Source organism: Carettochelys insculpta, chromosome 6 (genome assembly GCF_033958435.1).
Source record: "Carettochelys insculpta isolate YL-2023 chromosome 6, ASM3395843v1, whole genome shotgun sequence".
In the NCBI taxonomy this organism is placed as follows: Eukaryota; Metazoa; Chordata; order Testudines; family Carettochelyidae; genus Carettochelys; species Carettochelys insculpta.
The window spans coordinates 45,487,515-45,504,173 of record NC_134142.1 but is presented as its reverse complement, the minus strand read 5'-3'; the positions used below and the strand labels follow the sequence as shown (position 1 = coordinate 45,504,173).

The following is a 16,659-nucleotide window of genomic DNA, read 5'->3' as shown; positions in this document are numbered from 1 at the left end:
AAGCTGTCATGGGATAAGAGGAAGGTCCTCTCATGGATTGGTAGCTGATTAAAAGGCAGGAAACAAAGGAATAAATGGTAAGTTTTCAGAATGGAGAGTGGTAACCAGTGGTGTCCCCCAGGGGTCCGTACTGGGACTAATCCTATTCAATCTATTTATAAATGACCTGGTGAAAGTGGTGAACAGTGAGGTGGCAAAATTTGCAGATGATAATAAACTTCTCAAGATAGTTAAAAACAAAGCAGACTGTGAAGATCTTCAAAAAGATCTCACAAAACTAATTGACTGGGAAAACAAAGTTGCAAATTAAATGTAATATTAATAAATGTAAAGTAATGCACATTGGAAGAAATAATCCCAACTATACATACAAAATGGTGGGGACTAATTTAAGTATAACCACTCAAGAGAGAGATCTTGGAGTCATCGTGGATAGTTCTCTGAAAACATCACTCACTGTGCAGCAGCAGTCTAAAAAGCAAACACTATTAAAAATCAGTAAGAAAGGGATGGAGAGTAAGACAGAATATATCTCATTGCTTCTAGATAAATCTAGAGTATGCCCACATGTTAAATACTGTGGCCAGATGTAATCACCTTCACTTAAAAAAGATATATTGGAATTGGAAAAGGTTCAGAAAAGCGTAACAAAAATGACCAGGGTATGGATTGGCTGCCATATGTAGAGAGATAAATGAGACTGGTACTTTTCGTCTTGGGAAAGAGATGATTAAATGGGAATATGACTGAGGTCTATAAATCATGAGTCTTGCAAAGAAAGTAAAGGAATTATTAACTCCCTCTTATAACACAAGAACTAGGAGTCACCAAATGAAATTAATAGTAGCAGGTTTAAAACAAACAAAAGAGGAAGTCTGTTCATGCAGTGCACAATCTGTGGAACTCCCTCTCAGAGGATGTTGTGAAATGCACGATTTTAAAAGGGCTTAAAGAAGAACTAGATAAATTCATGGAGGATATGTTCATCAATAGCTACTTGCCAGAATGGGCAAGGATGGTGTCCATAGTCTCTATGTGTCAAGGCTGCTGATAGCCAACAGGAGATGGATTACTTGATGATTACGTGTTCTGTTCCTTCAATCCTGGCATTGGCCACTATTGGAAGATAAGATCTTGGGTTGGTGGACCTTTGGTCTGTCGCAGTATAGCCATTCTTATGCTCTTGTGGTCTTTTCATATATCAGTTTGCCCCCATTATGTGGTAACATTAAAATTCACATGTAATATTTTTATGGGCACATTGTTCCTGCATGTAAAGTATTTGCTATTATATTTTATGTCACGCCTCCCAGTGTGAGGTGATCAAGTATATAGGGCTAAAGTCATAATCAGAATGTTGTAAAACACATTTCTTTTCATGGGTTAACTAGAATCAGACTCTATCTACTTTTATTACAATAAAACGAATCTGTTGTGTGCACTCTGTGCTCAAAATTGCTGTTCAGCCCTTTCCTTTCTTTTAACAGAGAAATAAAAGCCATAGTCTTCCTTGACTTTACTATCTGGAAAATGTTTGTTCTGGCCTATTTCCATAATACTAAATCGGGAGAACTTTTCAGAAATGAATGCTCATGTGATGTAGCAGTTCTATTCATATGGAACAGACAGCGAATTTGAATGCAGTATTTGTTTTCTGCAGCCTTAAGACCAATGCAAAACATAGGCAACCAGTGTTATCATTTACATGTCTGCTGCAAAGATCCACTGAATAGTATTAAATAACCAAGTAAGGATTGGTTTCAGGAGTGTGGTATTAGATTGCTGAGTTTTAATGTGTTCTTTCTACTGATTAAAATTTCTAGCTACAAAGTAGAGTCATATTCTAGCCCATTGGAGCCCCTGAGGAATTTCAGGCAGCAGACCTGAACCAGCCCCTAAATCCTGTCATCCCATCTACAGTGAGGAATAGCACAGGTGGCATAATACAGCTGCACCAACTTTGTGCCACCCAGGCTAGAGGGAATCTTCAGCTGCCCTTTTAAGATAGGTTTTTGGCTGCTTTGATCTGCCACAGCATGCAAAGTATCCGAAGGCAGGGCTGAGGATTTAACCCTAGATGGGCAAGCACTTGAGGGCTGATTACCCCCTCTTCCCTTGGTCTTTTCAGAAATTGTGCCTGTGTGGGCAACAGAAAGTCACAACTGTCCTCTCCTCTGTGGATCTCTGTTTTAAGTTCAGCCATTAGGCTACTGGTCAGTAAAGTACTTAAGCATGTGCGTAACTTTCAGTGGGTAGATAATCTTGTTAAACTCAGTGGGATTACTCAATGGTTTAAAGTTATGCACATATTTAACTACATTGCTGGAGCCTCAATCCCCATGAGAAGCTTTCCTTCCAGTCAGAAGGACTTCATCTTGTGGAATGTGCATGGAACAGCCAAAGAAATCCAGATAAATTCATCCAAGAGGTCAGATTTTTTGTTCAGTATGTTGATCATTTTTTAAATAATTAGAAAGCATCCCCAAATAATGCAGTGTGCAAGATCTTTTATTACGCCAATATCATTTAAGTCATTAGGATATACATAGTTGAATCTTGGTTTCACTTTGATTTTTTTCTTCCTAAATTTGCAGCCACGTAGGTAAGATAAACATTGATTTTCCATGCTTGCTTCTCTCCTCTACTTAATCATAATTATATTGCTGGAACATAGTAACAACCTTGCATCATGTTGAAATATTTCAGCTATTTTTAAAGTCATAAATGTTTATGGACACTTAATTGGGTGGGAGGGGGTGCAGCCTGGAGCTGTCCTGCTCCAGATCTTGGCTGGGCACAAAAGTCAGTTACGGTGCCCTGATACTCAAGCCAGCAGTAGCTTCATTTCTGCTTATGTCTGCTGTGAGGGAGGGCGAATTCCACCGCTAGCCTAGGGCTCTTAATAGACCTTCTGCTAGTGGAGTATAAATGCAGTGCGCACCCCACTCCTCCCTCCATATCTTGGAGGTGGGAAAGTGGGTGCTGAGCCTGGATACAGCACACTTAGGCCAGAAGACAGTGCTGTAAGGCAGGGCAGCTCTCTGCTGGCCACGTGCAGCCACTTTTCCTTTAGCTGCAAGATTAAAAGGCTGGAAAGTTAGCTTAGACTCATACATTGTCATCACCCCACAGCTATACTGGGCGTAAACAGCTGAGTCTGTCCACTAATGAAACAGTCTTCAGGACTTTGTCTTCCTCTATAGAAGCTCCAAATTGGTCAGAACAAGGGCTTGACCCTAAGTCTACCACATCCCAGGTGAGCACTGTAACCAGGGCCACCAACTTGGGAGATGGGTGAAGCAAACAGCTGCCCCAGGACCAGTGTTCCCTCCTTTATTTTTTTATCTTGCATGAGCAGAATAAATTTTGTTATGCACACTCAGACACGTGGATGTGCACCACCAATAGGAACACATGCTGCTGGCTGAGGGTGCTTTGCTAATCAGTTGGGCAGCACCAGAATCTCTCCTGGTGAGAGCTTAGCTTACAAGGAAACACTGTCCAGGGCCTAGTGATTTAAAAGGGCCCAGGGCTTAGACTACCTCAGCATCACCCAGGGTGACGCATCACCTGACAGCACTGAAGGGCTGGCTGAGGGAGGCTAGCTGCCAGCCCTTTCCCTTCTGCCCAAGGACCCGCCCCTCCACGTGCCCAGAAGCAGGCTCCCTCAGGGCCCAACAAAGTCTCTCGACAGCCCTGCTTATAACAACAAAGCTATAGAATAAGTGTTTCTGTGGCCGTCTGAATATTTAATTGTTTATGCAAGTGAAATAGCTCTACCAGCTGCAACTGAGGAGAAAGACCACCCCTAAAGTGCTGGAGTGAGAACTTGAACCTGTCTCTCACATTAGTACCCTCTCTGCTTGGTGCTTCCTCTTGCTCTCTCTTTCACCCTTCTTTCTGCTAAGTCCTCCTGCCCTGTGCTGCTGTCTTCTGAACTTTGTCCTGAAAAGTGTGAATTGAATCCTAGGCATATTTTCTGCATAATCCCCCAAAAGAGACTTGCGGTTAATTTCTGTATGCGTAGGTGTGTTGCCTGTAAACATTTCCTTCCAGTCTACAATTTCAATCGCACTTCACAGTACGCTGAAAATTGGCAAGGATGTTAATTATTGGCATCTAGAACAAACCACCTACTTTGACTCAAGTGTGGTTTTTTCCAATTTTTAAGTATGTTGTTTCACCTATGCTATGGTATAATTGTAGAAAATAACTTGGTTTATGTGTTCTGTGAGTTCTGTTTGCAAAGCTGTAACCAGCACTGGGCTCAGGACTTAAACGGTTCAATTTTAACCTCATTGTGTCACGAGTTAGGGCTTGTCAGCTTCCAAGTGCTAATGCAGCTGCATTGCTACATAGCATCAGGAGTTCTAAATCTGTATTCCTGAGAGGTTAAGCATTGACATGCTTCATGTTCAAGGCTAAAAGAGTGTACTTTGTAAAACAGCCTGTGCTTGTTATTCAATTAATACCTTCTTATAATTTGTTTACGTTGCAGTAGCACCCACAAGTCCAACTGAGTTCAGGGCCTCTCTTTCATCCGAGCACTGTCCATGTAAATGGTAAAAGGTGGCTAATGTCTTGAAGAGCTATTGCCTGATACACAAAAGAAAGGTGGATGAACGGAAGTAGCATTATGACAATTTTTACAGAGGGGGAATTGAAGCACGGACAGGTTGAGTTGGTCATGATCATACAGAGTCTTGCCAACCTAGAAATTGAACCTAGATCTCTTGAGTCCCTGTCCAGTGCCCGAAGCATATCCTTCTACTCCATGCATTCATCGCTCATCTATCATATCTAGAACTTACTGAGAAAAATTTTTGTAGCCTCAGGGAATTGGTGGATGCCAGGCCAGAGGCACTGACAGAATTCACACATGGTAATGCGGTAAGGAGTCACATGCACACTTTTTGGTTTTATATCCTATTGTAATGGGATTCAGGGGTCCCCAAGCATTGCACCCCATCTGCAGCCAGAAGTGATCGTCACTCAGTGGGTAGAACAGGATGTTTATTAGTCAACAGTCACATAGCATAGTACAGAGTTTTCAGTATAGCAGGGAGAAACAGTCATTCCAATCCATCTTGGAGAGAAGAGGCCTGAAGGGTGCCCCCATCTAGGGTGTAGCCCCCTTCTTAGTCTCTCTCCTCTCAGCACAGGCCAACTGCCTTCCAGCTATCCCACACTAACTGCCAGCCTCTAATTCAAAACCAGCTGGGTTCCACCACACTCTTTGTTCATGGGCAGAGGTGTTACCTGACAACGTAGATTACAGACAGCAAGAGGTCATCCACAGCCTGTGTGAGCTGCTGAGCCTGTCACACACAAATATCCACCCACCACTACATCACACTTATGGCTTCTGGTAATTAGCTGTATAACATACAATATATGAAAAAATTATATTAAATGGGAGGGAAGCCTGCCCACTGCTCAGGCTTACACGTACAATAGAAATGCAGTGAAAGCCCAGTCTTAGTTGTAGTTAAATCAGCTAATCACCCTGTGAGATATTAAATAAATGAAGCTTGAGTGCTCCAGGGAGTCCTATATCATTAATAGTACTAGATTTTTAAATATTCAGCATGATTAACCTGTAGTGCTATAGTATATATGCATACACTTATTTCTTCTGATTTCTTCTCAGGCTATGTCTACAACGAGCTAAGAAAGTAGACCACAGATACACAATTCTAGCTATGGTAATTGCATAGCTAAAATCGATGCATCTGCACTTGGCTAACTTGGCTGTCTACACTGGGGAAGGTCGCCAGGAGAAACTCTGCCATCAATCTCTCTCACTCTTTGCTTCTCATGAGGCATACAGGGGTCTTCTGCAACCTCTGAGAGGGTGATTTCGCACATCTCTACTAGATGCACAAAATGGAACCCTAGAAGATTGACCCTGAGAGGGCTGATGGTCTGGAGTAGTGTAGACCTGCGCTTAGACAGTCACAGAACCTGGTCAATACCCTGACTTAGCTCTGTAACAGCAGTACCTTAGTTCAAGATTTAGTGTTCTGAATACCATGTAAATATATTTGTTGGCAAGCAGCTGGATAAAATGGAAGAAGGAAATTAATATGGGAACTGAAAATACAGAAAAGCAGTAGGGAAAAGTAAGAAAATTTGTTTAGTGCACTGAATGATATCTGTACTTACAAAATATTTACAATAGTATACTAAGAATGTTGTAGTACTATTACAGGGGACTAACTTTTATGTGTAATTAAGCCTACAATAGAGCTGAAATTAACAAACATAAAGGATTGTTATATTTTTTTTAACTGTGCTTAAAACAGCACAGCCTTCTTTTAAATTATTGCCACCCATCTATTTACAGGCAAGGTTGCTAGCTGTGCAGCAAGAGAGAGAGTCTGCCATTCAACGGAATGAAAAACTAGAAGAAGAAATTCAGACACTGCGTGTTTATTACAGGTAAAATTTATATTATTAATGTGGTGACTAATAGGGGAAATTTTCTGCATGCCTTTATGACTGTAAGTGAGGAAATGACGTTATTGCTTAGGTATTTGTTAAGAACACGTATAACTGGCTTAATGAATCAGGACCTTAAATTCCATAGAGTGTTAAATTAACAGATTTTTTCCCTAGATTTTCCACCTTTCTAAACTCTCAGCCCCATTCCAGAATGCAAGGTGTCATCCTCTGCTATTGTTGTTTAACAATGACCCAGTGCCATGAAGTATCTAATGTAGTTTTGTTTCAATTGTCCAGCTGTTCATTGTTTTGAGGTTTTTTTTTTCCTGTGTAGTAACTCTCATTCAGAGTTCTTGAAATTCAAAAAAGTTATGATGTGCATAACTAAAAAGTGCATTCGCTAAAATACAAACAGACGAGGGATGCTGGGGGTTCTGGTGATCCTGGCTTGAAGTAGTTTCCACCATATACAGTTTGCTTCAGTGGCTCTGAGCACCCCCATTGTACCGTTTATTCCGGAACCCCTGTGCAGAGCGTATTTCTTACTTGATTGTCCCTAGCATTTCCCTAGCTTTGTCTGCATTGATTTAAGAAACAAAGTCTGTTGAATTCTAGAGCTGTGATTTCTTTTCTAGACTTGTGCAGAATTTGTATTGCCTTATCCACTACTGTAGTTAGTAAGGGAGGACTGCTATCCTCCTGTTAATTTCAGAGTCCTGTGAAAAACTTTTCCATGGATCACTGGATTTGTTTAGTCTCTAAGGGAACTGCTGTGTGGTCCAGTGAAGGAGTTAAGTTTAAAAAAAAAGGGGGGGAACAGTTGTATTATGACTTTTCTTCATTCTAACCTCCTAGTTTATCAGCCTGCAACACTGGCAACAGGTTAGATGCAGAAGTCTTGATGTTAGTACAAAAAGGAAATCTGAAAGTTGAATGTAGAGTTATTGCAAGGGACATGGCATGTAGAAATAATGCAGTGATATATTGATGCTATGTTCATTTAACCATAAAAAGGGAAGGGTTCTGGTTTGTAGCAGTTAAAATGTAACTGCAACTACGCCACATTTTTCTTGTATGTCTTCTGTATTTCTACACAATGATTCAATTGAGATGGGGATGCCATTTGTAGGTTTCTAGTAGCCATTAATACTTCCCATGTTCCTTATGTTTATTAAACACCTGAGGAAGATTTTCAAAAGCAAGTAGTATTCCTAAATTCCAGTAGCATTTCACAGGGGAAGGGATTGCTGAGTGGTTTGAGCATTGGCCTGTGAAACACAGGGTTGTGAGCTCAGTCCTTGAGGAGGCCACTTAGGGGTCTGGGATAAGTAGATCTGGAAAAAAAAAAAAGTTGTCAGAGGGATGGTGATAGGTCCTGCTGTGAGTGGAGGGAACTGGACTCAATGATCTCTGAAGGTCCCTTCCAGCTCTATGAGAGAGGTATGTCTCTATATATTATTATTATTATTATTATTATAACTTTCCATTGGTTATTAGTCAATAGAAATGCCAAGGACTCTTAGTATTTCTTTTAACTAATTTGCTTGGTACTCCGTGTACAGATATGCTATAGTAAACTAGAAATAATGCATTTATGCAACAGCATTATTCTCTTGGAGAGGACTTGAAGAATAGTAAAAATAATTGAATTTACTTTGTCATTTCACTTCAAAAATTCCAGCTTAGAGTTGGTCTGTAAACATGAGGGCTCAGAGTACACTTTAAGATTGTGTCTATACTTGCATTCCTCTTTCGAAAGAGGCATGCATATGAGGAAAATCAAAAATGCAGATGAGGTGCAGATTTAGATATCTGGCACCTCATTTGCATATTTTTCTTTCAAAAGAGCTTCTTTCCAAAAAAGAAAAGCAGTGTAGACACAGCTCTTTAGAAAGTAAACCCTATCTTCAAAAGGACCCTTCTTCCTATTTGTTGACAAACAGCTGGATAAAATGGAAGAAGGAAATTAATAAGTGTTCTTTCGAAGATGAGGTTTACTTTCAAAAGAGCCACGTCTACACTGCTTTTCTTCTTCTGAAAGAAGCTCTTTTGAAAGAATATGCAAATGAGGTGCTAGATATGTAACTCCACCTCATTTGCATTTTTATTTCCCTCATTTGCATGCTTCTTTCGAAAGAAGAATGCAAGTGTAGACACAGCCTAAAAGTTACACTGCAACACAAATACAAATAGGCAATAGGTAGTTGTCTGTTGATGCAAATATTTAACTCCCAGTCATATGAATATTATTTACTTGCCAGCATCCATGTTTGAATATACCACATAGTTAACTAAGTTCTGACCTTTAATTTCACCTGACAACACTTTAGTACTAATTTGTTATGGTGTGTGATAATCTATGATTAATGTAGTATGATATTATTAGAATTATAAACTAAATTAAAATCATATCCTCTGACCTTAGAGTTTTTAATACCACCTAGTAACTAGAGGTATGGCTTCACTACAGGGAAGATCGACCCTGCCACATTCAATCTTCCAGAGTTTGATTCAGCTTGCCTAATAGGGACTAGTGAATGCCAGTTCTCCCTCAGTATCTTAAGTGGTTACTTTCTCTAGCACAGTAAAACCACAGTCCCACATGCATTCCTATGTATCGTCAAGAAAATCCACAATGCACCTTTTAATATTACCTTCAAAACTTTTTCGAAATCAGTATAATAATGAAAAGAAACGGGGAATTAAGTTTACTCCCCAAAGTTAAAATAAAAATTTCTGTGGTTTTACCTCTTTTAGTCATTCAGGGATAACACATCTTATAACAGCAGTAGGTAACCATAGGTCTTAGTCTGGGCCTGAACAAATTCACTGAGGAGGAGAATGAAACAGGATCAAAGTCAAGTTCAATACGTGATTTTTTTTTTTTTTTGGTCACAAACTAGCAGTACTACATTCCAAGACTCAGCCGGTGTAGTAACGATGTCGTCTTCTCTCATAAAGAGTACACTGAACTTTCTGAGCTGATTTGCCAAGCTTCCTTGTATTTTCTGTTCTGGAGAAAAGAGGAAAACCTATGCCATTAGAACAAGATTTAGGCTATGCCTGTGCTAGCCCCACCCTTTCAAAAGGGGAATGCTAATGAGATACATCAGGATATGCTAATGAGGCACTGCAATGAATATGCAGCTGTTCCTTAGCATAATGGCGGCCGTGGCACTTCGAAAGTGCCACTTTCAATTGCGTGCAGCTCGTCTACATGGAGTCCTTTTTGAAAGGACCCCACAGACCTCGAAATCCCCTTATTCCTATGTGGTTATAGGAATAAGGGGATTTCGAGGTCTGTGGGGTCCTTTCGAAAAGGACCCCATGTAGACGAGCTGCACGCAATCAAAAGTGGCACTTTCGAAGTGCTGCGGCTGCCATTATTCTAATGAGGTGCTGCATATTCATTGCAGTGCCTCATTAGCATATCCCGATGTGTCTCATTAGCATCCCCTTTTAGAAATGGAGGGGCTAGTGTAAACAAGGTCTTAGTGTGTTACATAGTAACAGTGCTCTTTAAATCTTTGTTAGAGGATGTGTTTTGTTTTCCCAGTGTACGGTATGCTACTTTTAATAGTAATCTCACATACGAAGTTTTGTGCTGACAGGTGGGGCACAAGTTCATTTGAACAGAGGATATGATAGTTTTCATTTTTGCTTCTATAGATAAGAATTTACAGACTTGATCAAACATTAAATTTCATTATTTTCATTGACTAACATGCTTATCGGGTGTACCAGTGACAAACCCTTCCTCCCTCTGCCCCACTCCATTCTTCATCATTGTCATCATCGTGATCATCATCTCCTTTTCCCCACACCAAGGTCACTAGGACAGCAGATGCCATTTGAGGGACTGCCTGGATGCTTTTATGTGTACCACTGTGTCCTTGATTGTGCATGGTCTCTCTCACCATGCTCTTTATTCCAGGGAGAATTTTTCACCAAGAAATTAAAAATTCTGCACACAGTATTTTAAAATTCTGCTTATTTTATTTGTTGATATAACTCAATACAATCATGCCAATTTATATCATTTTGGAAATTTATTTGAAAATACCTGTCAACCAGTATCTCAGTAACTATACAAACAACATCAAAACGTCAGGATTTTTTTTTTAACAAATAGATTCCTTACTAGACATTTAATAATTGAATTACATTGAATAATAATTTGTTTAAACTGAAGTACAAAACTGTATTTCTCACACCTCTCAGAAGCAGTGTAAAAGCATGGGAGAGTCAAGGGTAACAGGAGTTAAGGGAGAGGGAAGTAATTGCTGGAAAGGGAGCCTGCGAGAGAACTTAGGAAATTGTTGGGTGGAGGGTGGGAGAAGGATGGAAAAGGGGGATTTTTGGAGGGGGAAATTGTTAGGGTCTCCCCTGTGCAGACTCTGACTCCTGTCCTCTCCCGTTCAAACACATGTGCTCTGTTGCTGTGAGTCCCTGCACCATCGATCCCCATTTAGTCAAGCATATTGGCCTGTGTCCCATGTGTCCCTGCACTCCCATGGCCATTCAGCCCCTGGCTCAGTGGTGTCATCCCATTAATTCCTGTGCCCCTGCCTCGGTTAGTACTGCCACTAGCCCTTCTGAACCCCAGTGTGTGTGTCCCCAGCCCTGTGTTCCCTGTTCTGTCCATTTCCCCCTTCTCCTGCCATATTTCATGTCTCTGCACTTGGCCCTGCTGTCAGGACATTGTGAGGAAAGCATCCACTGTCCCCTCCCTCTCTGTGGCTGACTGCTCTGGTCTGCAACTCTGGCACCACATCCATTCTGAGTAAAAGAAAGGTGTAAGTGGAGATTTCCTTCACCTTCCCATTAGAATCAGTTACTTGTCGGGAGCCAGAGGGGGGAGGAAATCAGTGGAGAACATTAATTCTGTGGTTGTGCAGTGCTGCAGACTTCTTCCAGAGTCTCTCTTCCATAGAGATTAATTTAATTTTCAGCAACGTGTACGGGGTCATTCTAGCAACATGGCCAACCCATTGCAGTTGGTGCCTTTTGATGACTGTAGCAGCGCACTACACTTTGGCTCTTCTTCTGAAGTTGCCATTTCTTAGTCTGTCTAGTCTCATCATGCCTCAAATCTGACACAGGCACTTCATTTCAAATGTTTGCAGCATTTGCTCTAGAAAATTTGTAGGTACTGATGTTTCACAACCATTAGGTAATGTATCTGTTACCTGCTCATATCTGTCATGGACACTGACTTGAAGTTCCAAGCATTTATTTATTTATTATTCAAGTGCACAAACTTTCTGCTGCTGTAGGTATTCACTCAATGATATTTTCATCCCAGTGGCTGCTGTGTGTTACAATGGAACCCAAATAAGCAGGAGCTCTCTCTTTGTTCAATGTCTACCTCATAAATGACTAATTTAACCTATTTCTTGATTTTTGATAGTTCTGTTATTGCTGTCTTTTGTTCATCTAGTTCTAGCCCCCCCACTGTTTGGCTGCTGTATACAAATTGTCTGATGCTTTTTCGTTGTATTCCTCTCTAGGCATTGCTGTTAAATTTTTGGTGAAGTCAAGGTGATAGATAATTTGTCCCAATGTCATGCAGCTTCCATCAGTGTTACTTGGGGAGTTGGACAAGATGTTTACAGTGCCATGTAAACAGTTAAGTAAATGATCTCATGGTGCTCACAGAGTCAGGGCTGAATCTAGAAAGTGTTGGCATCTCTCATGCAATTAAACAGTGAGAGAAATTGACCAAATTCTGAAGATGTGCAAACACATATAATGTGTACACATACACTGAAAATAGTGTTATCAATATGAGTTTGGGATGGTCACCATACTTGCTAGTGACAGAACTACAGGTTGATTTTGCAGATCGTCCCAAATGAGTGCCAGAGTGGAAATAAAATTTTTATAGTGCTTATTTGGATGTGCACAATATTTACGAAATGTTTTGAGTTCTTAAAAAATTTACTGAGTTGAATTTTTCTCTCCCTTCACCTGTAAAGCCAAGCTCATTAACATAAATCCAGCATAAAAGGCCTCTGAGGAAGAGTAAAATATAACTAATACAATTGGTAAAACCTCTAAAATATGTCAAAAGCTTTTGTACACATAAAATGTAGTTCTTTCAGTCTCATTATCTTATGATCTAATGGGGCTACAACTAGCAAGTACTTTGTGTTTTTGTTGAAGAGCTGGAGATCTCCCCTCTCCAGTGGTCTATGTATGATAGCTATTTCTTTCATTGAAGGGTCATAAGAGATTGTATAACTAGTCTAGGGCTGAAATATTTTACAGTCTGGAAACTGGGCTTTTCTCGAGGGAAAGAGTGTAAAAGGAAACCTAAATTTCAGAACAAAATTGGAAACACACATGGTTTTATTTACATGCTAGCTGTCCAAAGCTGTTAAAGTTTGCAATGTTACATGTATCCCATGTAGAGAGGGATGAATTAGCAGGCAGAGTTCAGATGAGGCCGTCCAAGTTATGTGGCAACTCCAGGCATCAATCGTCATGAATCAGGCCTCAAAAATATCACAACATTTGTTCAGATATTTTTTTTATTATAATAAATTTTGGAATTCTTTCTGGCCAAGTGAAGCAAGGAATTTCAGCTTAATGGCAATTCTCTGACTCTGCTTCTTTTTCTTCAAACGAAATTGAATCCTGAATCAGATCAGTTTAAAATTTTCTGAAAATGTTCTAGGTATTTTAGCCAGAACCATACTGATCTTGTTGAAATTTGAAAAAACTTAAAGGTGAAAATGGGGGGCACACAGAGCCCCTGACATCTGACTAGCAGATCCAGCAGCTTTAATCAAGTCTGTCATTACCTAGAGATCAAAGATGTGCTTGATGATGGCTATTAGCAAGTTCTTCCTCACATTCCCTCATCTCAGCTGTGCCCATCCTCCGAGTACACTTAAAAATGTTGACACCCTGGAAGACTTCTTCCATACAGAAAAAGAATGAATATTAACACAAAGTGCCTGGCCTGGCGGGGAAAGAAGAGGGAATGATAAGGAGGTCTGGGGGACAGCATCCTTGTCATGTTGTGAAGGAGGTGAGGGCACATACAGCCCCTGACATGACAGAGAAAAGGAGAATTAGGGATGCAGGGGACAGAGGGGGAAGGGAAAGGGCACACAGGACACAATCATAACTGGAGAAGGTGGTGATAGAAGGGTACACAGAACTGCGGGTGGTTGCAAGAAATCCTTGAAATAGAGAGATTTGGGGAAGGGTCTCACATAGAACTTGGGTGAGCAGTGCAGTGTGGCCCTGGAGTGTTTACTACATTTGATCTATGGAAACAACCAACTGTGCAATACTCTAGTTTTTTGTGTTCAGGTTTCAGAGCCTTTAACACATACTTGGTTCATGTTTCAAGCTTTCTTCTGCAGCCGTGAAGGAAGCTTTCTTGGTTTTTTTATGAAAGATGAGACTGTCACATAATCATTTGACCTCTTATAATCTGAGGCCCTAAAGTGTAGCTTACTTAGCTTGTTCACGAATCCAGCTGTGCCTGGGAGCAGCATAAATGTATGGCTAAATTATTAACAACATGAATACCATATATAGGTTGTGTCTACACTGCAAAAATAACTTTGAAGTCTACACACACCCTACTTCGAAGTTAAACTGGGAATGGAGTAAGGACTTTGAAGTTCGGCTCCCTGGTTCAAAGTTATCTTTGAAGTAAGGGAAAATGTGTATCAACTCTCTGTTGGCTACTTTGATGTAGTGCCTAACTTAGAAGTTACAGGACTCCTTACCACAAAACCTGCAGTTTGGGATAGGTATTCTTCAGCCTATCTTCAGGGCTCGTCTCTGCCTGAGTCCAAGCACCCTTTCCCACATGAGAGAGCTAGAAGGTACAGCAGAGTGCCAACCTGTGCCCATGAAACTCACAAGGTCTCACCCTATCGCTTGAGCCCAGCATCCATCACCAAAATCCCATGTCTTTTCTTGCCGGAGACCACTCATTTTTATTCCCTTAACTGCACAGGAAACCGGCCGGGGGTGCCAACAGCTAGGCCTGCACCAAACTATGCTGCCTGCCAAATCTATGCCCTTACAAACTGAAGCCATACGTTAGTACCTCCATCTGACCAATGTGCCCCATCATACCTGGGAGCTTCCGGCTGATTCTACCAGATGTCCCAATGCCACATCGCTGAATACCCAGGTTACGGAAATACCTTGGTCACCTCCCTCTTTACTTTCTTTCTGGTCCATGTGGGATCCCAGCCCTTGCCTGTCAATGAGTGCAAAGGTGATATTTCACTGCATACCTACTCTGGATGTGAATAGCTTCAGCCCTGAAGCATGGGTGAGCCCCAGCCAATATCATAACTGTCCTCTTATGGTGGGCTCAGTACACTACAGCATGCCTTTAGGCCCAAATGTTGCATATGGTCTGGGCAGCTTATGAAATAAACACATGTGGTTAGTTATATTTCACAGTTCCCTTACCTCTTTTCCTCAGTGCGGACATAAGTTCTGTATCATCTTAATTTCCAGTGGCCTAATGCCTGCCAAAACCACGGACCTCAGCAACCACAGACCTCACTGCCCTGATCCTAAAAGGATTATCAAAGTTACCCTGGTCAAGACCTCAGAAGCACGAGGTGTTTCTCAGCAGCTCCCTTCACCATGCGTGATGTGTAACTTGTTTGTACCTGAGAATAAAAATGTACCCCAAAGAGTTGTCTTGGTCCAACCGAGGGGGCCGTGAAGGATCCCATGTCACTGACTGAGTCACATTCATTGTCATGGGCACAAATTCTTTGCCTACCTGTAGACATCAAATCCAGGGAAGGTGTTACTTTACTTCATTTACAGTAAACCTGTCCTGGTGCCTTCGATCCTCATCTGAGCTGGTGGTCCTTGGGAGGTTCTCTCAGAGTCTGCTGTGTTAGCTACATGAGTAATCAAACACAACACACAGGGGGGCCAAACACGTAGCTGTGTGAGTGACTGTCATCATTAATGGAGGACACACGTCAGGATGCCACAGCGGTGACATCTGACTAGTACAGTCCCCAGTACGGGAACTACAGGACTGCATACCATGTATAGGACAGCAGCGCGGAAGGGAGTGTAGTGGGTGTGTGGGTGCATATACACACCTACCTAGTTATGAGTGCATACATATGTGTATCCTTACTTACATATACAGCAGTCTCAACATTCGCGACTTTAACATTCGTGAATTCAGTTATTCACGAGCAGGGGGGTTGCCTGACCCACTGCAGGAGTGGCAGCTGGAGCTGAGGGCTCCCTTCCCTCCACCTTGACAGGGGGATTGCCTAAACGCTGTGGCAATAGCTGGAGCCCTCAGCTCCAGCTGCTGCAGTGGCAGTTCAGGCAATCCCTGTCAAGTTCCCTGTCTTCACGAGGGAGTAAAATGCTACTTGCAAAATTCAAGATTCGTGAGAGTTCTTAACACTGAACCCTCACAAATGGTGAGACTCTACTGTTTGATGCAAAGGGCTTGATTTTTCTCTGTATTCTCTAACTGATGAAGTACTTTCATCACAGTCATATAATCATGAGGTAAAATTGCTGTGGAAGGAGATCAGGTTTGTGTGTGCACATTCATCTATAAAGTGGGGAAGGAACTGAAGCACTTTTGAAAGCCAAACATCTGGTTTTGTTAAAGGAACAGATTGCTCCTCTCCTCTAACCTGTCAGAAGCCAAAGGATGTAGTATTAGAAGGAAAACTGTCTGATTTTTTTTCTCCTCCTCTCCACTGCTTTTCTCCCATCCCCAAATTCACAGAAGATAGGGAGTCGTGACTCATCTGTACTAGTGGACAGGGGACGGGAATGGAGAAACTTAGGGTATATTCAGAAAGGCTACATCTATAGTAGGCAAAGTAAGTCGACCACAGATATGCAGTTCTAGCTACAGAAATTGCCTAGCTAAAATTGATGTATCTGAGTTCAGCTAACTTGGCTGTCCTTACTGGGGAAGGTTGATGTGAGGGTTTCTCTGGTTGACCTTATTCCTCGTGTGTCGCGAGAAGTACAGGGGTCGACTGTGACCCCTGAGAGGTCGATTTTGTGCGTCCATACTAGACGCGCAGAATTGAACCCCAGATCAACTCTGAGTAGGTTGGTCTTCTGGGGTAGTGAAGATGTAGCCAAAGAAAACCCAGAACTCTAGCAAATCTCAGCACTCAGGTCTGCAGATGTGGATTAACACTACAGCACTAAAAATAGCTGTGTAAACATTTC

General features: G+C 41.5%; 1 protein-coding gene across 3 annotated transcripts in view; it reads left to right on the top strand.

The window, feature by feature from the left end:
• The window catches only part of MIPOL1 (mirror-image polydactyly 1), a 300,707-nt gene that overhangs the window by 200,480 nt on the left and 83,568 nt on the right, over nt 1-16,659 (top strand). For all 3 annotated transcript variants that reach the window (XM_074998812.1, XM_074998811.1, XM_074998813.1), the window contains one exon: nt 6,347-6,441. In XM_074998812.1, the coding sequence (XP_074854913.1) occupies nt 6,347-6,441 (95 nt within the window). The remainder of the gene's footprint in view (nt 1-6,346; nt 6,442-16,659) is intronic.